This window comes from Notolabrus celidotus, chromosome 2 (assembly GCF_009762535.1).
Source record: "Notolabrus celidotus isolate fNotCel1 chromosome 2, fNotCel1.pri, whole genome shotgun sequence".
NCBI classification, from domain to species: Eukaryota; Metazoa; Chordata; class Actinopteri; order Labriformes; family Labridae; genus Notolabrus; species Notolabrus celidotus.
Window position 1 is genome coordinate 5373031 of NC_048273.1, and position 25115 is coordinate 5398145.

The following is a 25115-nucleotide window of genomic DNA, read 5'->3' on the forward strand; positions in this document are numbered from 1 at the left end:
ACAATAACATTACAATTTACATCAACGCTACAGTTATAGTGACTGGACTGTTACAAGGTAGACAGAACATTTAAACGTATTTATTTATTTATTTATTTATTTATTTATAATAATAATGATAATAATAATAATAATAATAATAATAATAATAATAATAATAATAATAATAATAACAATAATAATAATAATAATTATAATAATGATAATGCTTTTATTTGTTTAGCACTTTTCAATACAAGTCACAAAGTGCTTCAAAAAAACAATAAAAACAAACAAAAGAAGGAGAGAGGCAATAAAAGCAAACAGAGAATAAAAGCCAATAAAAGGGGAACACATCACATCAATTTCAGCCTCTCTTCACTGGTTGCCTGTGGGTTTTAGAATTTATTTTAAGATTTTAACACTCAACCATAAATGGACTGGCCCCTGAGTACCTAAGAGAGTGTCTAAGGATGTCCCTCTTGGAACTTCCTAGAGTAAAGTTAAAAACCAGAGGTGACCGGGCCTTTGCAGTCAGGGCCCCGTCACTCTGGAATGACCTGATTGAGGAAATCAGGCAAGCCCCATTCTTGTCCTCTTTTAAAAACACACTTTTGATACCTGACAGTACTCCATTCCTCCTTTCCTATTACACTTTCCACCCATCTTCTTCGTTCTGTATGTTGTTTTTGAAACTATGTTACAAGTCTGTGCACATTTCTTACTGTATCTCTTCTTTCTTTCTTACTTAACCAGCACAGATGAGCGGCACTTTTAATTCTTAACATGGGATTTGTTATTTTTACCTCCCTGTCTGTGCATCAATCAATCAATGAAGCTTTATTTATAGAGCACCTTTCATACAAATCAAATGCAATTCAAAGTGCTTTACACCTATAGAAAAAAATCTAATATATATAATTACTAAACGTGAAGCAGAAATGGATTTAGAAGTAGAGACTAATGCACACCAAGAAATACATTAATAAAAGATAAAACATAAATATTTAAGACAATAAAAATGTAAAGATAAAAGTCCAAAATAAATATGAATTGCAATAAAATTAGTAGTTGGTTAATACAAATGTAAGTGTTAAAAATAAATGGAATATTAAAATAAATATAAGGTGACAGTAAAAGTTTAACAAATAAATAAATAAAAGCCAGATTAAATAGACAGTCTCAATATGCACAATGTATGCACTAACAATGATCTGGTAGACCAAAAACCTGTAATGAAAGTATAAAACTTCACCAATATACATATTTGATGTCTGTACTATTGATTAGGCTCATGAACATTTCCACTTTTTTATTCCTACTAAATTAGTACAAATAATAATGAACAGATTTTTTATTATAGAGTCATTTTACAGGTTTGTATAAGTACTTCACTTCCTACTTTTGAGATTGGATAAGAGGGGGTCCATGAGTGCTGATGGAGAGAACATCACAGGGATGTTCTATAGATTGCAGGTGAACGTTTGGGTCAGTTGGCCACGGTCCAGACAGTGGAGCTAGTTTAGTTGGTGGAGCAATATCACACGATAGCGCTGATGCTGGACTGAATATCAGAGATGCTGTGATGATCCTCTGCAGTTGGCTTTCAGCCTTGTACCTCAGACCAAACCACAACGTCACTCCCTTTAATGTGCTTAAATACTACTGCCATCATGTGGTGCAATAAAGAAAGACCAATGAACACAAAAAGAGACCCTGAAACCATGCTCTGATATTTTCTCTCATCACTCCTTTATTCACAAGTATCGTCTCTTAAACTTTGATGCATACTGTTGACATATCATGGTCATGGACAGAACAGGGGATACAAATATTAGTTATGATGTTTTTTGATTAACAGCTTTAAAGTAGTGTTACATTTTCATGAAATTATTTCTATTATGACTTTATATGACTTTAAATTTGTTTAAAAATCTACTTTAAGGTGTTGAATTCACCTTATTCAGAGCAGATATGTGATTATTTCATTCATGACTGTTTTTGTCATCCAACAAAATCCTTATTAAATCACCCCTACAGTAAACACAGTTCAATCAAGGCAGGTGGTTTTCATAATAATGGTCAGGTAATGGCATTCGTGCTCACACTCTCTCTGTCACTCACACACTCTCACACTCTCTCTCTCTCTCTCTCTCTCTCACACACACACACACACACATACACACAATCAAGAGAAGTCAATTTCACCCATTTTCTGGAAGCAGCAACACGATCATTTGTGGGTCAAAATAAACAAACGTTTAATGGATATAAAATGTCTGTAAAGTTGACAGTTATCAAGTTTGGCTGAGTTGTGCAGGTAGTTCAGTAACTTTCCACTCTTAATGTCAAGATGACTGTATGAAACATCTGAATTTGTGGTTCCTACATTTATTTCTAGTCTTATTCTACAAATCTGAATCCATTTAAAGACTTCTATGTTCTAATTCAAAGCCTGAAAAACAGCGTAGTTACACTTTCAGGCACTAGGTGGCAGCATGGCTTTGATTTCAGCACTGTTTCCCTTGATCAGTAACAAAGGCTTCTCCTCTCCAAACATCTAACTTCTCAATCTATAACATGAGTGGTTGATTTCTGTTTGTTCACACAGGTAAAAACAACGTCTACCACAGACTCTGAACCCTAACCTCGCCTTATCCTGATTGGCCAGGTCATAATTGTGAACAGACAAATTGCAGCGGCTATGGCCACGCCTCCAGTTACCATCGCCATGACGTCACGATAAAACCAAACACAGTCTGGACAGCAGGTCTCATCACTGTTAGAGAGGGGAGGAAGGAAAGGGGTCAGGGTTTGTGAGACGGGAACACAGAAAAGCAGCAAAGTTATGATTTGAAAGGGTCAAACATGCATATTTTTTACAACTGGAGATAAAGTGAAAGAAAGTCTGATTTTGGACTCAAAATTTGAGGAACAACACAAAAGACATAAAACTTACAAATACAAATAAATATTAAACTTCCCTATGACTGAACTGTCACACCAAAAGTAAGGTTTCAAGAGACTCATGGCAAATGCTTCCACGTATTACTGTTATTGTTTTCACTGAATGGTTAAAAATAGTTGTAAAATCCCCTGAAAGCTGAACCACACAACAGCTTTCAGTTCCCTGTCAGGGGGAACATTTCTGGTCACAGTTTCCACCAAACTTTCACATCAAGAACTGCTAAGACTTGAAACTTACTTGCACGGTCGGAGGCTCTGGATGAGGATGACCCCCAGACCGTTCGCCACCTTGTCAGTGAAGCTCATGGACCCGTAAACAAAGGCACCACTTTGCTGCTTAAAAAAACAGAGATCAGAGATTACTGCAGTTGCTGCAGCGTGGCACAATGAAGGAAGTCTGTATGAACCTCAAGAGATTTCTTCACAGCTTTGTCAAGATCACAGATTAGGCAGCCGTTTTACTCTGATGCCACACTCTGGGTTTGGGAGCTCAAGTGAACTGCTGTGTTCTAGGTTAAAAATATTACACACCTCTGGATAATTTTTTTTGTTCTGACTCAGATTTAAAAGGTATTAATTGTTGCATGTATTCACAGCACTATTTCAAAGCAGGTCAAAACACATACCATCATGGGGCTGTCTTTACATCATTACACCACACTCTCCCTGTCTCCAAAAGTTGAAAATAGTTCAACTTCTTGTTGTAACTTTGTCTACAACCAGGCAGAGAAGAAACTCACCAGGTACCTTTTCATGAGGATGCAATATCTAGGTCTAGAGCTGCTGCTAATGCTACAACAATAAAATTCCATATAAATCAAACAGAGTATTTTGAAACAGTCACCACTGAGGAAAGCAAAAGTTCCAAAGGAAACTTTTTACAAGCGCTGGTGAGAAGTTCTCTGAAATTGAAGTTGTTCTGCAAGTACATTAAACACCAGGCCCTAAATCTGACAAATGAACACCTTTTCACATCTTCTTTTAGACATTGAACCATGCTAAACAACATACTAGTGTCAGCTAAAGCAGTTAATTATTGCATTTCACCACCTCTGAGCCAATAGTTACATTGACTAGGAAGTAACTGAGTACAAACATTAGCTTTTAGTATCAGAATCTGAGTAGCTTTTTGAATCCCACATGGATTTTGATTATTTTAAAGGATAGGAAAGGAAAATTGGTCTAATGCAAATATTAACTGTTGTCTGTTGGATGCTAATGGATTATCAAATATGTTGTTTTATCATGAATATTTCACTCTACTGCATATTCTCTTCTCATTTGCTGGTAATTCTTTGTCCAATTTTCCACATTTATTCAACTTGTGTCAATACACAAACAAACCCCTGCAAGTCTTCCTCTTTAGTTTCACAGCTGATATTTTCCTCACCTAACCTGACTGTGAAACTGTGGCTCAAAATACAAACACTGTTCTGATAATTCCACAGGATTGATCCATTATGTAAAAATAAGAATATATCCTTCCTATCCTGTTAATTCCTTTATGCAGCATCTCTTTAGGCGTCCCTCGCTTACCGTCTGATCCCCGATGAGTGTGGCGGTCATGGAAAGAGACATGACCAGGATTGTAGCTGTGCCGGCTCCCAGCAGCACGGCCGCTCCATAGATGCTGTCAGCTCCCATGTGCTTTGCCACATATACCCAGATACCGAATGCAAACACCAACACGAGGCCCACCAAATAAGTAATCTGACAACAGACACAAACATCTGGTTTTAAAAAACCTTATTCAAACAGCAGCTACTTTTCTCTGGCATCACAATTAGGATCAGAGGCTGAAATGCTGTTTTGATTTTGTAGCTTAAAAGTGGTAGAAAAGCAGGGATGCATAAAAATGGCTGCAGTGTGAATGTAGTCAGTGAAGATGTTCTTTAAAATTGCTGATAGTCTGATAGTCATGTCATAAACAATGAATTCCCAACACAAGGGAGTGTTGCTGAAATTGTAATATGAAATATGTTAGTTCTTGGAGACTCACATAAATTCCTATGAGCTTGCTGATTGGTTTCATGACCAATGAGCAAACAAAGCCGCTGAGGTACATCACCAGAGGTATGATGGCGATGAAGTTCTGAGGAGAGGTAAGCAGAGAGGGAATAAGAATTCAGACATATGACGGTGATGACAATGAGTTACACACATGTAAACACACACTGTGTGGCCTTACCTTGGGTAACATCAGTGAGGCGGTGATAAATACTGAGATGTATGTCTGAGATAAGTTGACTATGAGGCGGGTGCACATGTACAGGAAAGCCATCTGGAATGAAAACAAACACAGGAAACAAGATATTTATAAAGGAGAGCTTTAAATCTCTAAAACAAACATTTTCTATACATTCATTGTTTTTTGAGCATTTAACGTTGCCCTCAGGGAACCTTTTTTTTTAGCTAAACTGTGGGAGCTATTTATTTATTCTTGTATTTAGTTTGAAATTAATAAGTATTATTAGTTTTTTTAAACCTTGTTTTTTATATTTTCTTAAATTTTTGAGGATATATTTTGCAAGTCATTTTTTTAGTTTATTTAGATTTTTGCATATTTAGTATAACTTTGTTTGTTTATTGATTCGGTAACACAGTGGACACCTCAGGTTATTTATAGGTAGGTAGGTAGGTAGAAGGCCAGCATGCACCTGGGTGGGACTGTTGTTTTTACCAGTGCTAGAGAGGCAACAGGAGCTGTGGTTTTTCTTTGTTCTTTTGTTCTTTTGTTCTTTTGTTCTTTTGTTTGCCCTCAAGAAAATAAATCAGAAGAAAGGCAGAACCTTTGCAACAAAGGACTTCTCTTGCCTGCGTACACTACATCCCCCATGATGCATCAGTGGCCCTTTGATTAAAGTTTGAGTTCAAAAATGTAATTATTTACTGAGTTTTTGGACAAATGATCACGACATAAACTGATCTACAATCTGAAGAGTATTTTTTCAACATACAGGTTCATGATGGATCAACTCTGAATAAAGGAATTCCCTGATTGTGGTGAAATCTTGGATTAGAGGCTGCCGCTGTTTTGACTACAACTATAGAAAGACTGTATTTAGATCAGTTCGAAAACAAGCCATGATGAAACAACAGCCACCTGATGTCTTCATTTGTTAGGTCATTTATAATTCCCTCAGGACGCAGGCAGAGTGCATGTTGGGTGAGAGAAGCAACACACTGTTTTAATTTGTGTATGGGTTAGGTTTAAGTACTCGGAATAAATAACCACGTGAATAACAGTTTAAATCTTGTTGAAAAAGCATCTTCATGCAGTTAATACAAGTATTTGTTTATTTTAATTAATAAATAAAGTAAGTTTCATCACAATTTGTTTTCTGAAAAGTTCACCAAAGTCCAGGAAGTATTATACATTAAAAGAAAATCAATGCCTTATATTGAATTAAGGATTATAAACAGTAAAGCTCTTTTTCCAATATGAAAAATTCAGTCATCTTAGTCGCACATTGCACATTTAGTTATTAACCCAAAAATAGGGTTAAAGAGCTTATCCTGATTACAATATGGTCCCAGTTACCTAAACTATATTTGAATGAGGAAATACATGATGCAAATCTAGAAGCCAAGACGGAGAATTTCATTCAGAAGTAGGTTTCCACACCGCTCTAATTTTCACATCATGTACCGAAGGAAACATACTTTCAGAGCAGCAGGATTAATTGTTAAATGGCCGATTACAATGTACAGAATATTCAACTTCAACAACAAACCATGTACAGAGTTACAAAGAACTTTTCCCTTCTTCCTTTCTTTTCTTAGTCTTCATTGGAGGGGCTAGCTTGAGAGAGACAGGTAATGTGGGAAGAGAGAGGACTGTAGCCTCTGTACATGGGGCGCCTGCTCTACCAGCTGAGCTAAACTGGCGCCCCCAAAGCAATTCACCATAATCTCTGCTGTGCTAGTCAAGATGGGACGTTCAAATGCTGCTGTAGTGTTGTACAACTGTATCACATACACAAAAAATCTGGAGGGACATTGGGATATATTTCAGGACAGAACAACACATTTTTACAGCTAATGCTAGCATATCACCACTTACTAGCTAACACAAACATGAGCCAATAATTTCCGTTTTTTTGAGTAGCACTGAAAACAAAGATGTTAGCATTCAGCCGCTTCCAAGCCAATTCCTGTTTGATTAGTTTTAAAAACTAAAATTATATATCTCTTGCTAACATTGATGTTAGCCAAGAGATAGCTGATTGCTAACAGTTGCTGTTTTCTGGGGGTTATCCCTTTGTTCCCACATTTCTAGGACATTTTCAAAATTAGGTCTTGAGTTCCTACATTTCCCTTCAATTTAAGCCCTATCCTCCCCCAAGACTGTTTTGGAAGCACTTCGTAGTAAATGAATGAATGAATGAATGAATGAGTAATTCAATTTTGATCAGCAGCAGAATGTGGGAACATAGGCACACTCCTGTTTTCTGAAGGTGGCAGGTTAAAAATATGTCTTAGCTCAAAATATGGCACATGTCCTCTTTATATTCACTATCCTCAAAGTTTCTGATCAACTAATCTGAGCAGTCAAACAACAACAAACATTAGCATCTAACCACTAACTTAACAAAATAACCCTGGGAACTTTCTAAAAACGTTACTGATATTTATTACCCAGCTTTCTTACTGATCTTCTGGCTCTGTAAGATGCTTGATTCTGATTGGTCCAAACCCCTTGACAATGGTTATTAACTTTCACTAACATGAGCAACGTCAGAGACAAACTGATCACACGTCATGTCAAATCAAGCCACAGAAAAGAGTTCCAGCAAAGGAAGGTTTGAATTCCATGCTTATCTAATGTTAGCTTGAAACAAATATTGAGTTATTATGTTTACTACCCCGGCATAATGTTGTTTTTTTGAAGTGCTTGAATGCTAGCTGTTGTGTGAGTCTGGTTTTATTAACTTTATTGTTTTACTTTGGAGCTTCCCGCCCTTATTGTAACATCAGAGGGAAACGGCTGACGTGTGAATATGATGACTTCTCTGCCTATAAAGGAGAACTGTTTTAAATGAAGACGTGGCGTCACCTGGTAGAAGGACGGCTCCTTCAGCCAACTCTTCCATTGGAACACGGGTCGAGGACTGGACTCCTGTTGGGGGGCAGATGAGATGAGCAGATTCTCTCTCTCTGAGGCTAACGTCTCCTCCTTTGTGCCCAGATGAAAAAACAGGGAGAACACAGCTCCAGTGCCCAACATGATGAGGGCCAGATTCTATAGACGGAACCAGAGAGATTCATTAGGTATAAAAAAGTGATTTATGAGGAGTTTATAAACTTCAGGTTTTACTCGTGTTACCCTGAACAGAGGGATGTCCACCGGGCCCACATTGTCTGTGATTGTTGGGTTGAGATTGTGTTGAGCCTGAAATTTAAAGAGCAGCCAGGCCACAGTGAACACTGTGATGTTGGCCACCACGGTGAACGCATACCTGAGAAAGAAGAAGCACCACATAAACAAACATTCACTTGTTTGTTTACAGTTTTTCAGGAATAGCAGAAGAGAAATCTTGATTCCTTCTTCATGATGTGAATCCAGGAGATCTCAGCTGCTCTGGATAAACGATGATATAACAATTACTTCTACTTTTTGTTTTCACAAGAAGTCTGCCGGCTGCTGGTTCTGCTATTATCGTCATTTTCCTTCCAACTGTTTAATCATCAACCTCTGACTCAAAGCTGATGTCGCAACTAACCGAGCTTCTGTTTTATTTTGGACAGTTAAATTAAAAGGAAGTAACGCTTTGAAGACTGAAATAAGGATAGAGTTGGAGACAGGGAAGGAAGCTGGGGAGATGGAAAGGGAAGGTGAGCACGTCATTTGTGTTTGAGTGGTAAATATTTCAGTCTAAAAGCTTTAATGACAATTAATGAATCCAGTTTATGATGTCTTACTTCTGTGGCTGGTTTCTCAACTATGACAGCTGAAAAAAAAAACCTGCAACTTTCACCACTTGCTTTTCCCACAACTGAGAAGTTTTGCTGCAGCATGCTGTCGTGCATTTTCAAGCACATCAAACCAACAACAAATTAACCTCAATCAGCCGCTTCAATGAATCGTTGAACCTGTCAGAAACATCTTGGGGTGATACAATTTCTATAATTCTCACTTCTTGATTCTTAAATAATTTCTCTAAAGTCTTATGTGATGGTTCACTAAATATCAACACATTTTGGACGACTAGTTGGTCAAAACATCTCAGCAACAAATGTTCTCCTCAGACTCTTTCCAAACAGAGCAGGTCCAGACCGCACTCTGTTAAATCATTAAGAATGACCCAACATCAAGACCGGATCAGATCCAGTCCCATCTTACAGACAGGACTCAGTCTGATCTCATCTTAATCCACCATGAGCAGAGCACTTTGCAGCATTTAGCAAGTTACAGTGGCAAGGACAAACTTCCTTTAACAGGCAGAAACCTCCAGCAGGACCAGACTCATGTTAGACACACATCTGCTGAGACAGAGTGTTAACTGACTTCAAGTGGAAACACACCAACAAGATGATGAAATGATATCTGGAAGGTAAAGGGGATAGCTGCAGCACAGTGGTGGTGCGGTACATTAAATGTAACACTATGAGTTTTAGGCCCAGTCTCCTATTTACAAACCAAGATTCACCTAATGACAATTTTAATATCTTCTAGTGTCTCTACTTAAGTTGAAGTGTAGGCCTACACTCACTATTTACTTTAAAAGGTTTTGTCAAAGACTTGTAATCTGGCAAATAATAATTGTAGGAGGACATTTTGGGGAATAAACAGAGATCATTTCCACACACTTGGCTGGTTAGCTTACAGTTTAGCATTCAGGCAAAAGGGAAACAGGTGTAGTATCTGCTTTGTCTAACCCATATCAAAGTCAAGGGTGTGTTAGAAGTGGAGGTTGGACTGTGAGGAAAACAGGGATAGAATAGAGACACCTCATGTGAGAATGGTCAACAAAGATACTGAAATAATAGCTATAGATGCTCAGAGAGACCAAAAAAAGAATGCATACAGGACCCAGAGTATTTGGCCATGTCCCTGGATGTTATCCTGCTTTTTTTTCCTGGTTAAAATGTGCTTTAAATGTTTACTTTAAAGCAAAATGCCATATACAGTAAAGCAGTATTGTTTCATATAATGTTGTTGATTAGATTTTAACTTGTCCTTAAACGTTTTTTAAAAAACAGCACAGAACAAGCAAAAATGTCTCAGTCTACAGTGATATGGAGGAGACATCTTGTTGGATTGCCTTTATCCTTTCTTAAAAATAAAGTAAATGTTCATTTTAAATTTAAGTGAGCCACAATCATCCACCTTCACCTGTAAACCCAAGGGAGAGGTCATCAGCTCACCTGTACGCAGTGAGCTCCACCTTCTCTGTCTCCCGACTCACCAGCTCCGGGATGAGGGAGAGGTGTGAGATCTGCGTGGCTGCCCAGCCGAACTGGAAGATGATGATGAAGGGGGAGAAGTATAAAATCTGAGCCCACTGAGGAGTGTTGTCGCTGCAGGCCAGGCATGGGTTGAAAATAAAGGGGAAGGACACAATGACGCTAATCGTTCCTGGAAAGGAGAGAAATAAATTCCTGAATAAAACTCAAATATTAGAATAACCAAAGTTCACCTTCTGAGTGTTCCCATGCTTTCTTGGAATTATAAGCAGCTAATACATTTCTGAAGGGAACTGTGCTACAAACCCAATTCCAGAAAAGTTTGGATGCTGTGCAACATTAAGAATAGATTTTGATGGTCTGCAAATCATTTAAGATAACTTATGATATGTTCGTTTTAAATTTAATGCCACCAACACCTTTCAGAAAAGTTGGGACAGGAACAACAAAATACTGAAAAAGTTCCCTAATGCTGAAAAACATCCCTGAGGATCATCTGAAGAGTTCATTTCCAAAAACAGATAGCTCCGTTTTTATACATTTTCAAAAAACATATTTCCTTTTTTTATAGATTTTTATTAAAGTTACATTTTTAAGATACTGCTTATTAGTAATATCATTTTGACTTAGTAAAAGCCACCCAACTTCAATTGATTGATAACACCTAAAGCTAGTAATAGAAAAAAATGTTTTTTGAAACATTTTGTTTTTGATTTTTTGAAAGTGAGTTATCCGTTTTTGCAAATTAACTCTCCTCCATCTAAGGAGGTTCTTTTGCAACAAGCTAGTGACAAGACTGAGTACAAAAAGGGCGTTCTAGAGAGTCCAGAAGTAAAGATAGGAAGAGGTTCACAGCTCTATGAGAGACCGTGTGAGAAAATAGTTCAACCATTCCAGGATAATGTTCCTCAGAGTGAAATTGCAAAGAGTTTGTGGATCTCATCATCTACAGTTCATAATATCATTAAAAGACAAAAGAGACGAGGCCAAAAAGACAATACAGGGACCCTCTTGAAAAAAAGGAGGGTACACCTCAATGGGTCTACCTTTATAATAATACATTTCCTAACATACTGGATGGACGTGATCATCAGGCCCTCAGGAGGCACTGCATTCAGAAATTCAACATGACTCTGTGGTAACTGTATGGGCTCAAAATCAGCTCCAAAACCAAATAATTTGTGAACACAATTTATCTCTGTATCCACACATGTAGGTTTATACTGAACCATGCATAGAGCCCACCATAAAGAAACATGATCTAGTAGAATCAGCAACCCCTCTGGGTTCGGGCGCATGTAATATGGACTGAGGGGAAGACCAATCAATCATGTTGTCTGATGAATCAAAATCTGACATTCTTTTTGGACATCATGGACACTGTGTCCTCTGCCCTAAAGAGGAGAGGAGAGGAGAGGAGAGGAGAGGAGAGGAGAGGAGAGGAGAGGAGAGGAGAGGAGAGGAGAGGAGAGGAGAGGAGAGGAGAGGAACCATTCAGCTTGTTATTAGTGCACAGCATCTGTGGATGCAGAATTGCTCATTGCATGGATAGCTTAAACATCTGGGAGGGCAAAGGTCCAGGTCTTGGGAAACCTCTTAATATTTACAGGAGGGGACCTAAAGTCTAGTACATTTACTCCTATACATGTAAGCACGCTGTCCTTGAGATGTAAGACTCCTGAGTGTAGCAAACTGTAGAGATGAGCAAGATGTGACATGATACGAAAAGAAGCAGGTAGGGGGATTTAGGGGAATTCTACACCAGATTATTATAAGGGCCCTCAGCTTGATACCGGAAAGGACAGTGGGAGTACTCAGATCCTTCAGTGGCCTAAAAATAGTAACATGAAAGTGAAGAAATACCCTGAGCAGTTTCACACTGCACTGAAAACTAATGAAGCGTCAAACTTTTTGAGAACCAAATAAAAAGTTTAATAAGAAGTATGTTTTTCCTCAAGCATGTGCAATATGTCTGCTGCCAGGTACTCTTGAACTTTTACAGCAAATATAACATATAAAAACTATGTGGATTGACCTTAAATCTAAATGTAATATAACAATAATGAAGCAGTTGTATCTGTGTTGTGTCACCTGTATTGTCGTCATGTGCTCCTCTGACATGAAGTGTTTCTGGTAGCGGTGCACTCTGCAGCTTTAACTCTGGCTGCAGGTTACAACATCACAGGTGAGTCTGTTATTGATCGGCATTCTTCTACATTTCACTCTGGCTGGAGCAAATAAAGTGGTGCACTGTGACCTTCACACCACATGTCAAGACAAGGACGATGCACACTGTGCCTCTGGTTCATGGAGGCAGTGAAGTACTTCATTTTACCTGGAACCACTGAGGCCAGGGTGGACCGACAGTTATGATGGCAAGAGAACGCCAATGCCTGCTTCACCACCAGAGGGTCATCAAGTGCAATTTTCTCCTTCACCCCTTTTCCTCTAAGGTGGTCCTGTACTAGTTCTGGGCTGGTGCTGGTTCTGGCTAAGAGTTGGTTCAACTTGTGTGATATTTCAAGGCCAGAGTAGCCCATAATAGGAACCATGTGCCCTCATTTCCTTCATACACAGGGGCAAACAACATTTCCCTCATGTCCTCCATCATATCCCCCTGGCCTCACCTGGGTTGGCTTCTCTTTAGGTGTAGCCCATAGACTGTAAAAAATGGTGTAGCCACAGCATCGGAGAGGAAGAGATCAGCTTTTGAGGATGCCAACACCTGCAAGCCCCATTCCAGGATCCAGGTCTCATATCTACTAGAGATGCCTTGGTATGCTTGAGTCCCACATAAGTGATGCAGAGGGGATGTGAGTCCATGTTTGAGATGGTGCCTTTGCCAACACCTGCAGCATTAGCCATGCAGGAGGGAATGAGACCTACTCAGGGGCACCTTAATGTCTTATCTTGTTGAGCAAGAATAGATACAGATCTGCCACAACATGAAACTCTCACTCTTTACAACTTTTCCTGACATGAGGGTAAAAGAATATACTTTAACAGTCTGAATAAAATACTCCAAACTAAAGCAGGACCACCTTCTGACACTGCCTGACAGCTTCATCAGGTAACTGTTCAAAGGTCACCCCAGGTCAGGAGCTGAGGAGCTAGTGAGGGAAGAAAGTGAGAATATAAGTGGGTGCCTGGGAGCCTTTATAAAGGGGGAGGGGCTGTCGCATGCAGCGTAGACGACCCATCTGTATCCTCCATGGTGCCCAGGTTTCATGGATCTTCCTGGATGGGTAACACCAGATGATGCCTCTTCACAGTGAGATAACGAACTATATTTGAACAGTTTTTCTCCATCAATTTGACACATTTCAGCATCATAACACTCCTATAATTGATGGAGGACTTTAATCCCTGAACAATAGATGGAGGGTAATGGAGCAACATGTGCTGGCAGCCAGGTAATGCCTTTTCAGGGAAGACTTTACGCAACACAACAAGACAATGCCTAACCACATCCTGCATTAATTACAACAGCATGGCTCCAGAATACAACCTGACCGGTGTCCAGAGTGTCACCCACTGAATAATTTGGCTCATGATGAAATGAAAATATGACAAAGGAGTCCTGTGCGAGCTTTTTAGGAATGTTGGTGGCATCAAGTAAAATAATACATTAAATCCTTAATTTAGAACATTTGATTGTGCTGTCTTTGCAGCTTTATTTGATAATATAGAAGATTTAAATGATTTGCAAACTTTCAAATTATGTTTTTACATTTTACGCAGCATCACAACTGTTTTGGAACATAGGTTATTAATACTAAAAACACTCAACCAGCTAGAAAAATGCTGCAATCATGTCAATGCATTAACTAATTATAATAAGAATGTAAATTTCTGCATTTTGCTTATTATAGGGCACCTTTATATTGTGGTATTACAACCTTTAACTGGGTAATAAGCCTCTAAAGTCAGCCTACCTCACACTACCTTTATAAAACAATGCATACTATTTTTAGGAAGCATGGATATTTGCATTTACTTACCCAACAGATGCCAAGACTTCCTCTTCCCGCAGATACCCGATAATGTTTTGTCAGATTCATATCCAACCAAAGGTGTAGACAGCCCGTCAGCTATCTGTCCAATTAGCAGCAGCACACCTGCAAAGGTACTCTGCAAGCCCAGCACGTTATGGAGGTAGACCAGGAGATAGGTGAACCACATAGAGGCGCACAGGTCGTTCTGAAAATGTCCCACCGCATAACATATCCTCCTCCAGAACGTCAGAGAGCGCTCAGTGCGCACATAGGGCTCCATGATTGATTGGACTCCTGTGATAAAACGTCCTTTATTCACAGTAACAGATCTCTCCTTTTCATATTGACAAATACATGATGCAAAAAAAGTAACACCAACAAGACGTTGAGCAAAAAACCGTGTTCAACCTTTGATCTTGGGTTCACGCCAAAAAATCCCCAAAAGTAACAATAACCGCAATGTGCTGGATTACTCCAAGCTGGTTCCCTACGCTGGTCAGCTGAACTGGTTTAGCTTTCAGCACAAAAAAAGTAATGCTTTAAGAAAAGCTTTATTCAGTAATCAAATGAGGCCCCGAGGAGTTCACGCGTAAAGACGCGCCAGAGCAGCTCGTCTGTTCCTCCACAACATCTGGAGGAGAGGGTCTGAAAGGTGAGGTTACAGCTCTGTGATGTTCACGCCTCTGGTACTCATCAACACTCGTGAGTGACATATACAGTCACTTCCTCTTTCAGTTACTTCACATGGTGAGTGATTCACACTCCCCTAAGTCATATGGACACTTATATTTATCTCTTCTTCTTCTTCAGGTAGTTTTGCAGAAGCTTGGGGAGCTGAAGAATACTTAATTATTTTTTTTAAAAGGCCAGATTATATGCACAGAAATCTAAATTAGATATATTTTTTTAAGCTGTATTAAAAAATGCATCTTTGGTGAAAGTTATTTATTTTCTGCAGAATTAAAATAAAGAAATCTAACATTTTTAAACTCTGGAAAACAAACTAAACACTTCCCCTTTCTCCTATTTCACGACACTTGCATGTATGTTGAGGTAATCATGTGCTGGTCATACAGCTTTGTGTATCCTAAGACCTAAAATTAAGCCGGTGAATCAGAATAATGAGGCTTTAATGGATCTTTAAAGGGGAAATAACTGATTTTAAACACAGAGATCAGATCAGGAGTGCTGGGGGTTCCAAAGTCTAAATAAAAGAACCTGAATGAAGATAGTGATGTGATCAGGGTTATCTCTCTGGGACTGAACTTGTCAAAGAAAGCTTGATTCCAAAAACACAGATATGGGGATTCCAGTGAAGAGGCGTTTAAGAGCGAGGAGGGTCTAATGAAAGTATTTAGTTGCAGGAAATGAGATCCTTCTGCACAGTTTTCATTTTGATTCAGTGCGTGAAGCCCCCCCGCCTTTACGCAAACACATTATTAAAGAATTACTTCAAATCACTCAAGGCCATAAAAGTTGGCGTTATCTGGAGCGAGGGGGAGGAGGAGGCTTATTAACAATCCTGGAGCACCAAGCTGAAAAACAACACGCCAGCCAGGACATAAAAACAACACATAAAATAAGCGGTCATTGAGATCTATGAAGCTGGAGCTGCAACTGTAAAGCATTGATCGATCAGAGGAGGATGACTCTGCAGCCACAGAGCGACACGTCACAACTCTCTGCTTACCCTGGTAAAGAGAAGTCAGAACATGGAGGACACAACATGACATCTTCTGTTTGTTTGATGTTTTATAATGTAAAATGATTAAATGCTCATTTAAATAATGCTCTGTTGCAGCCCCACATGAAGCTAAAGTTGTGTACAGCAGCAAAGGAAATTAAAAAACAAAAAAAAAAGGAGGGGGGGGGGGGGATTCATGGTCAACATTAAAATTCAGGAAGGTTGAAACTCCATAATGTGCCCGAAACACAGCAAACCTCTCCGTCTGAGTCCTGGAACACAACACAGGGCTCATACTGATTTAGGTTGTTGTCCGTTAGATCTCTTTAAGCTGGCACCATGAACACTTTTCTCTTTCACACACACACACACACAAAGACAGACACACACACACATTTCTGTTCCGTCTCCACACCATCGCTGTACAGATGTGTTGATTGTCACAGTGCAGGATGAAGGGGAGGGATGTATACTGCTTATAAGTGAGAGCAAACATGTGCACACAGTTATTAAACACATTCATTTAAACCTCCAGAGTTCACACACACACACACACTCAGACTCACACACACACACAGACACACACAGTAATCCAGTGAGCATTTGGGACAGATTAGATAAAATGTCATTGCGGGACACTCACTTGAGCTTTAAACATTTTACTTAGAAAGGCACAAACTATGATTTCCTGGTAAATTATTTTGATGTAAGAAATAAAAATCGAAGACATCTCTTTTTTTTCATGTAAATTGACAACATTTTTTCGGCCATAACTCAGATATAAGCGTTGTGAAGGACTCCTCCTAGATCAGTCTTTATTAAGTTGTTTTTTCTTAATTGTTAATTTCAAACCTAAAGTTGTTTTTTTTTTCCCACTGTAATCGTTTTCTCTCTTTTGTGTGTTTTTCCAAAAGTGCAATAACAATAAGAGAATTTGATATCTGTTTCTCTCCATCGTCCACAGTACCTGAGGCCAGTGACTGTGCTACAAAGTCCACGTCGACAGACAAAAAAATAAAAATAAAAGTTAAAAAAAAAAAAAAGCCAGAGTGAGGAAAAGAATCCAGAACACTACAACATAAAAAGAAGTCTTCAATGCAGGGATTCAACTTTGAAAACTGAGGATTCAATTACAAAAAAAAAGAAGAAAATAAAACATAAAAATCCTCCATATTTCTGTTTTATAGATGAAATGCTTCCTTTGTCTCTCAGATTCAACATCAGCATAGTTCACCTTTTCCTCTTTACCTTGATCCCAAAACACACACCAAAGGAAGAAAGAAAGAAAATAAAACAATTTCCTAATGAGCAGTTTCCTTTCACTCGAACCGCTCACGGTTCCCCCTGATCAACAGCTGACTGTTGGAACAATAAGCAATCTTTATGGAATCTAAATCAATACAACAACTGTTTCAAACAGCATCTTTTTTCATATTCACGCCACAGATTCGAGTTTCATTGTTACAGCTTTTTTTACTTTGTCTCAAGCCCCCCGTTGTAATGCAGGTACGTTTATATTTCATCGATAAAGGAATCAAAAGTCTGTTGTGGAGTCGGGAGGACTGCAACATTCCTTTAGCTCGCCAGAAGCCGGGGGAGCTCTGAGAACAAGAAAGAGAGAGCGCGAAGGGGAGGGGAGGTACAGAGTGATGAAGGAAATGAGGTGAGAGGGAGAAAGAGGTGAGGGGGGGAAGGGGGGAGCTGGAGAGAGATAAGGAAGAGGGGTGGGTGGGGGTCTGTGTAGTTGCTTCCATTTAAAACTTGACAGTGACCACAATGTTTCAAGTTCTCTCCATTCTCTTCTTTCACTTGTGCCTCTGGAGGGCTTTCCTCTTTCTCCTCTTGAAGAAACAACAGCACCTGGAGGAAAGAGAGGGACACTGCCATTAGAGGGAGACACTTCAGGACACATAAACTGTTACTTTATCAACACAGAGATGGACACAGTGCTTGCTGGAGGACACAGTGCTTGCTGGGGGACACAGTGCTTGCTGGGGGACACAGCTGGTTTAGTTTTGATCTAGTTTCTGGTTTCAGAGATCATCCTTCATTAGTGTAGAGCCATTCTATAAAATCTCCTGGTGCCATACACTTATCAGTGAATTATTTATTTTTTTTTAATATTTGTACATTTTACTGATGTCAACAATTAATGGAGTAACAATTAATTGATTGTAACACATTTTAATGTTTGGATTTTCTATCATGTGGATCAAACATCATGTGGTCTCATATTTGGTTCAGCTATCAGGGAGGTGTTTTAAGTTTAAAGCATGTTTGGATGTGAATCAGCTGACTGAAGACGCTCAGCTGGGGGCTGCGGCTGAGTGACAGGTCTCCACGAGCGCTTTATTTCCTCCACCCGGACTGATTCTGACCCAGTTGTTCTCCCAGCTGACACCAGACCGCTTTCACATGCTTATTTTTCTCAATAAGAACGAGTAGACAGAAAACTGGACTCTGTGAGTCTGAAATGTGTTTCTGTTCAGTTCCCTTGTTGAAGTCTGAGTCTTCACTTTTATGACTGTATGTCTGCAGAGATTATGAGCCTGCTCCACACGTTGATATTCAGAGTGTTTAACATTTTGAACACCTCAATATGATCCGTAGATATTCAATATTGTCAGTTATATACATTGTGTCATGAAGGAAATTTGATTCAGGGTAAAAAACACATTTGGCATTGTTTTTTGGACATGGAACACTTCTACATTTTTTAAATGATTAATCAATAATTGATCGTTAACATTTCCAAAGATTGATCACGGAAAATACTTAAAATTGACATCCTAGTACATGTACATACTTATGTGGGCATAAATATGCATACATATATAGGTATGTGTATAATATGGGATTTTTCTCTCATTAGCCTACTTGTTATGTTCACACTGTTTCTTGCTGCAAACAATCTTTATTTTTTATGTTTTTGTCTGTTTGTTTTTGTGAATATTTTTATTTCACCCTTTAAAAAAAAACTAACAAAAAATATAATTATTATTATTATTATTTTTTTTTTTTTAAAGTTATATTTTGGGAACTTTTGAAACCTTTTATTGAAAGGACAGCTGAAGAGAGACCGGACACATTGGGAGGAGAGAGAGGGGGAAGACATGCAGGAAATGGACGACTCCAGTATATGGGGCGCTTAGACCGCTAAGCCACCGGCACCCCAATCTGTTTTCTTTTCATCGTATTCTCATTATTTATGTGTCTTTACTTGAATGTTTGTAAAAACTAATTCATTTCAAATCATAAAATAAGGCAACATTGTTCCTGATTTGGCTGAAGCAAGTTTTCTCCTATACTCCTGAATGAGCCCAACGTCTTAACATTGCTCACTGACGGCTGAGGGAAGTTGCTCGTTGACGCAGAGGCAGATTTGGAAGTTGAGACTCAAATTTTATGTTGAGACAAGAACCACCTCGGCCGCTCTGTCACGGTGTTGCAAGGTTCATGGATGACTAAAACATTACATGTATTTATTGAGCCATGTCAACCCATGAAATTTAAATGAAGGTGGCATACATTTTTTATAATTACATAAGCATAAATGGGTTTTATCACTGTGCTGTCATGTTTAATTTACAGGTGGAAAAAAATGAGTGTGGAGTTCCTCTTTTGAATTAATTCAGTCTACAGTTAGATCATCCTGAAAAGACAAAGTAGCTTCTTGAAGTTTTCTGTAACATGTTAACGTATAGATTCAGTTCACAGGTGAACTCAGAAATAACAGAACCATAAACTTTACAGGCTCAGGGAGGAGAATACAATAATTTAAATCTGCTCACAACCTAACCCCTTCTGATAAAAGCTCTGTTATCTACTCGTGTTTGAGCTGCTTCATACTTGGTTTCGTCGGCCACTTCAACCTCGGTGGGAGCGGTGATGGGAGCGTTGGAGTGTCCGGCTGTGGGATCATCAGTATTCAGCTCGCCATTCGTTGAGCTCATCACCTGCGAAAGCACAAAAAACGAACAGCACAACGCTCACTGAGACGCAGAGACTTGCAGGACAGTGTTGAGATGAACATTCACATTTAAATATGTCACATTGAATATCTCTGTTTGTCTGTTCGCTCAGGTGAGGAGAGCAGTTGGACGGGTCACCTGGAATCCCCCTTAACGAGAACGATCACATTTTTCAGGTCTGTTTCAAAAAGTCAAAATGAGTCTTCTCTCTGTGAAATTATACCGTTTGATTTAAATGTTTTAAGACAGACTTGAAAAATGTGAGCTCATCTTTAAAAGCTGCAGTTCAATTTGCCACCACTAGGTGTCATGATTGTGCCACAGTAACAAAGGAGGCCTCTGGTTTGAATGAAACATTTAGCTTCTTTTATTAACAAGTTTTGGATGTTTGCTGCTTTGTGTTTTTTTGTCACAATCAAACTTTTTATTCCATGAGGTTGGCATGACAGTTGCGGTTGGATGTCATATTTTGATGGCCCTCCTTGTGGGCAGCTGACAGCAGATGAGGCGAGAGAAGCAGTGAGAGCAAACAGAACAGGCAAAGCACTGACACACAGGGATTCAGACGGTCTGATGCAGACACACAGAGAGAGAGAGGGTCAGAGCAGATCACCTGACAGGCAGGCAGAGTGAAGTCAGAGTGAGAGAGAAGGGGTGGGGTGGGGGGGTCAGACACGCACAAAAAAAACTATATGGCTACATGCATCAGCCATCAGAGCGGCAGCAGTAGCATTAGCAGCAATACCTGAACAGAGCCCCCAAGCCGCTCAGCTGTGAGGTGCGACCCCAGAGTCTCCTTATTGGTCACTGGAGTGGGCTGAGACTCACTTCCTTTGGGCTCAGGCGACTTGACGCAAAGAGCAAAAAGGGTTGAGGCAGGTGGAGGTGAAGTGGTAAGAAGGGGTGGGGTGGGGGGTGAGGAGGGGTGAGGGGTCAGGGGGTGAGGCGATGTGGTGGGAGGGTGAGGTTTGGGGGGGGGGGACAAAGAGGAAAGGGGAGTGAGTGAAAAAAACAAAAAAAACAAGGAAACAAAAACAAAAAAATTATAGAAGACATCTTCCAAGCAGAAGCAGGCTTGTTAAGACAAACTATGTTAATAGAGTAGAGGGAAGCAAAAATTTTACGCAAAGCACAGATCAACACACTAATAAAGACATGCAGGAGTAAAAGAAAACAGCCTTGATCACCTCGGCTAGCTCTACATAATCAATACAACACATCTTCGCTTTGGGACACTTAGCTGACTTTATTTAACTTAAACTAGAAGCTCACATTAAGAGCTTGTGTTTTTTTCATTTTCAGAGGGATGATATTTTCATCTTCCCACAAACAGAAATAGATATGTTGCTTTCTTGTGATACAGCTGACTGTTGAAACCAGGAAGTTACAAGTTTCACAGTCAGGAGAAATGTGATTGGTACTGATTGGCGGGGTAAGTTGTTACCAGGCTAATCACAGTAAATGGAGGGCAGTAAAAAAAAAGAGTCTAGAGTCCACTGTAATCAGTCATGATAAAATCTAAAGCACCACCTGAACAGCTTTTATGGAACCAATGAGTCAGAGCTTTACAGTACAACAACATGTCCCAGGCTCATCAGAGGGTTTCTCTTTAACTCTAACAGCTAAACTGGCTGTATTACAAGGCTCGGATAGCATGCCATCAAGAGGAATAAAGAGTCCACACTTCGTCACACGCTAAGTATGTCATTGCTGGTATGAACAATGCCATGTGCATTGTCAACTCATGCACGCAATGACTTCAGCTCAGAGTGGAAAAGTGTGAAGAATTAATTGAAGTTGCTTTGTTGCACGGCCGGAGCGTGAGAGAGCCCGCCTCATGATGGTGTCTCTTTTTCTACGTCTGTTCTTTAAAGTCACTTTGTTTTGACAAGGACTGTTTGGGAAGATGACGTCACTGTCAACGGGAACAGAAATGATGAAGTGGAAGTGAACGGTGGCAGCCATTTTCTCCAGGAAGTAAATAAACACAAGGAGCAGCCTGGCAGAGGAACCTGACGGACTGGCCCGGCTGGTTGACTGGCTGGTCGGTCAGTCCGTCAGTCAGTCGGCTGGTTGTGGTGTTTGTTGTGCTTTGATGATGCTGAACCTACCTGGTTTTTGGTCTGCTGTTGTGCTTTGTCTCTGCTGCTGGGCGGCAGGGGCGTGTCACTGGGGATGGGGCCTATCGGTGTGGGCTGTGGATAAACACGAGGAAAGAAACAGCGTCAGTATAAAGATATCTGAAAGTGCTTACTCACAGACCTTCAGTTTAAAGGTCTCTCTCTTGTTTGTTAAACTCTCTAATAACACTTGAATCCCACAGGATGGGTTTGTATCTACATACAACTTAAATCTCTGAATTCTATAGTTGTTTTTTTTTATTTAAATACACTCCCCCTTCCCCTGTCTCAATTTTCTTTTACTTACATGACCTTGAAACAGAGTATTAATGTCATTAAGGGACACAAATAACCTTAACTTCCCATCAGAGTTTTAAAAACATGTCTTAAGATTCACTGACAAAGAAGTACAGTGAGAGAAATTCAAAAATCTGCAAATTAGATTAGACAGATCCGTGTCCCGTCCGTCTCTGTCCGCTGCGGTCCGGCTCCGTGCTCTCTCGTCCTTAAACACCCACCGGTTGCTTTTTTGGAATGTAGCACAGAGCAAGACCGCGGGACATCTGGAGTCATGTGACCAAGGTTTTCCCCATGGCTATCACTGAATCAAGGATTCTCCTCCTCCTCTCCTCATCCATGTTGTCTTTATGGTCCTCTAAAAACCTCTGACCTGTTGACTCCAGACCTGGCTCCGCTCTAAATGACATTTTGTTGTCATAGTTAAGTTAAAAACGATCTAAGGAGTGTTTTATTCTGAAAATTGACTGGATGTTTTCATTTTGTTTTGGTGCCTGACTCCCTGTCCCGCTCTATCTGCTAACCAATCAGATCCGGGGCCGTGACGGATCCGAGACGGACAGGAGATGGATCCGGTAGAATTTGGCTTTTAGAAAGAGGCACTCACAAGTGATTTGCCAACCCAGTCGTATTCATAGTCAAAGACGTAGCCGTTCCTGTCGAACAGATCGGTGAAGAGCTTCCTCAAGTAGTCATAGTCAGGCTTCTCGAAGAAGTCCAGCCTCCTCACGTAGCGTAGGTAGGTGGCCATCTCTTCTGTAGCAGAAGACATGGTGTTGTATTAGAAATATCATGCAGTGAAGAAGAGATTCAATAACTCTGATTATTATTTATACTGACCAGGGAAGCTTTCACAAAGCACTTCAATGGGTGTTGCACGTTTGGTGTCCCCGATTTTCTGATACCTCTCCTTCAAAGTGTCCGCCTGGGAGGGAGACAGAGAACGACACATTAAAGTTAGTGTTTGAGTTCATGCAGAGATGTTTGCAGGGTAAATAAACAGGTGTGATTAGTCGCTCCAAAGGATGCAAATCCTGTGGTTAGTTACACGATTAAGTGTTTGAGTCATAATTAAACAAATACAACACTGAGGGCTTGTGATGGTGAAGATCAGCTCTGGTGCCCAGGTCGTCAATAAATAAGGAACCTGTTTAGATCAGTTCAAGAAAACTGTTTCAACAAAACTTGAAGGGGAACATTTTGCGTCACAAATTTAAACCTACAGTGAGAAAGTTTCGTTTCCCCCTTTGTGGCAAACATTACAATTGAAAGCCAAAGCTGAGGTGTAAAGCCTGATTTATACTTCTGAGTTGACCCTACGCAGCAGTGGCCGACATAGACATGAGATCTAAATACTTCTGCATGGATGTGTCCGTGTTGAGCAGGAATACTCCCACGGTAAACTTAAGGGCAGTGTGGTCTCTCTGATACCCGGTCACCTGCTTTCATTCCCGCTACGATCTCTGTTTACTCTTTCACAGCGATTCAGAGTGATTTGATACATGTTGCTGTTTATCACACAGACATGATAACATCAAGAATGGAGAGGAGGAGATGAAATACACGGCTGATGTGCGGAGATCCTGGAACTGCTGTAAATGCAGGAAATACTATGCTGCTGAGTGGACCAATCACAGGGTTGGGATTTGAGGCGTAGTAACATTTTGGAGGAGGTGCGCGTAGGCCTCTGTGTAGGTACGGGAGTTACGTAGGCTACGCCGTCGATTTGTTGCAGAAGTTTAAATCAGGCTTAATACCTTGAATGGCTCCGAAAGCAAGCCGGTTCCCTTAGAGCAGGGGTTCCCGAACTTTTCAGCCTGCAACCTCCAAAATAAAGGTGCCAAAGACTCAAGACCCCCACTGTCCCTCAAAGTGATTAAATGTGGCTTCATCTAGCTGGTCTGCAGGAAATGACCCTACCTATTTGAGCATGTGTCTGTGTTTCCTGTGCTGTTATGAATTAACCTTCTGCTACTACTGATGCTTTTAATAATTAACTGTTCACTAACCCTAAACTTAGGAGTCATCTGGCAACAAAGAAAGGCAGAAAACTCCTTAAATATTCTATTTTCAAGGTTTTATTTCAAGTTTAGCTACTGTTTTTGTAGATATTTTTTTACTATAATTGGTAAAATGTACTAAAATTAGATAACTTAAAAAAAAAAAACATTCTGGAAGACATCTCACGACCTCCCATTTGTGTCTCGCGGCCCCCCAGGGGGCACTTTGGGAACCCCTGCCTTAGACAGCCCCTATTGAAATAGCAAACTACAGCATGTTTACATCCTGGTATAAAAACAAAACCTATTTTTTGTCTCTATAGCACATTTGCTGTTTATGGAAACTTTCTAGTCATTTTAAATAAATAAATAACATTGGTATGACAAGAGATTATATTGTCTTTTAATCGTTGTCGTATTTTACTGTTATTTATTTATAACATTAACTTGTGCTGTCCTCCACAGACCCTCTGGTCCCATGTACAGACCTGGTGAGTGACTTGTAGCATGTATGATGGATGTGTTGTAGATGTTAAATGTTGCATGGTTGTTGTATGGTAAGCTATAAATGAATTGCCCTTCTTGGGATCAATAAAGTTGTCTGAATCTGAATCTGAATCTGAATCTGAATCTATACACATGGTGAACTTCACTATTAAGAATATTAAGACTTTAACTTATGCATGTTACAGGTA

The 25115-nt window shown here is 39.8% G+C and overlaps 2 protein-coding genes across 9 annotated transcripts in view; both read right to left on the reverse strand.

The window, feature by feature from the left end:
- Positions 1 to 1707: 1707 nt before the first annotated feature.
- mfsd12b (major facilitator superfamily domain containing 12b) lies at positions 1708 to 16561 on the reverse strand. Of its 2 annotated transcripts, none has more exons than XM_034704383.1 (9): positions 14355 to 16561; positions 10315 to 10525; positions 8273 to 8405; positions 8003 to 8188; positions 5135 to 5227; positions 4946 to 5038; positions 4483 to 4656; positions 3185 to 3279; positions 1708 to 2758 (listed from the first exon to the last, which is right to left on the reverse strand). In XM_034704383.1, exons 1-9 carry the CDS (start codon positions 14626 to 14628, stop codon positions 2623 to 2625), a joined length of 1395 nt encoding a protein of 464 aa, XP_034560274.1. In that variant the 5' UTR covers positions 14629 to 16561; the 3' UTR covers positions 1708 to 2622. The 2 variants fall into 2 exon arrangements, with proteins under 2 accessions (XP_034560274.1, XP_034560268.1); XM_034704377.1 differs by having other exon boundaries at positions 3185 to 3282.
- A 114-nt stretch (positions 16562 to 16675) lies between these two features.
- Positions 16676 to 25115, reverse strand: part of csnk1g2b (casein kinase 1, gamma 2b) — a 46934-nt gene continuing 38494 nt past the window's right edge. Inside the window, exons 7-12 of one of the 7 annotated variants that reach the window (XM_034704398.1) lie at positions 23261 to 23345; positions 23028 to 23176; positions 22115 to 22198; positions 20749 to 20850; positions 19882 to 19988; positions 16676 to 17892 (exon numbers count right to left, since the gene is read on the reverse strand). In XM_034704398.1, the coding sequence (XP_034560289.1) occupies positions 17838 to 17892; positions 19882 to 19988; positions 20749 to 20850; positions 22115 to 22198; positions 23028 to 23176; positions 23261 to 23345 (582 nt within the window). In that variant the 3' untranslated portion in view covers positions 16676 to 17837. The remainder of the gene's footprint in view (positions 17893 to 19881; positions 19989 to 20748; positions 20851 to 22114; positions 22199 to 23027; positions 23177 to 23260; positions 23346 to 25115) is intronic. The other 6 variants (XM_034704418.1, XM_034704408.1, XM_034704442.1 and 3 more) reach the window with 6 other exon arrangements.

Coding starts and splice junctions, on each gene's coding strand:
- mfsd12b (XM_034704377.1), bottom strand. CDS start 14,628: ATGGAGCCCTATGTGCGCACTGAGCGCTCTCTGACGTTCTGGAGGAGG. Junction 10,526..14,354: donor GAAGTCTTGGCATCTGTTGG/GTAAGTAAATGC, acceptor TCTCCTTTCCAG/GAACGATTAGCGTCATTGTG. Junction 2,759..3,184: donor CAGAGCCTCCGACCGTGCAA/GTAAGTTTCAAG, acceptor CCTCTCTAACAG/TGATGAGACCTGCTGTCCAG.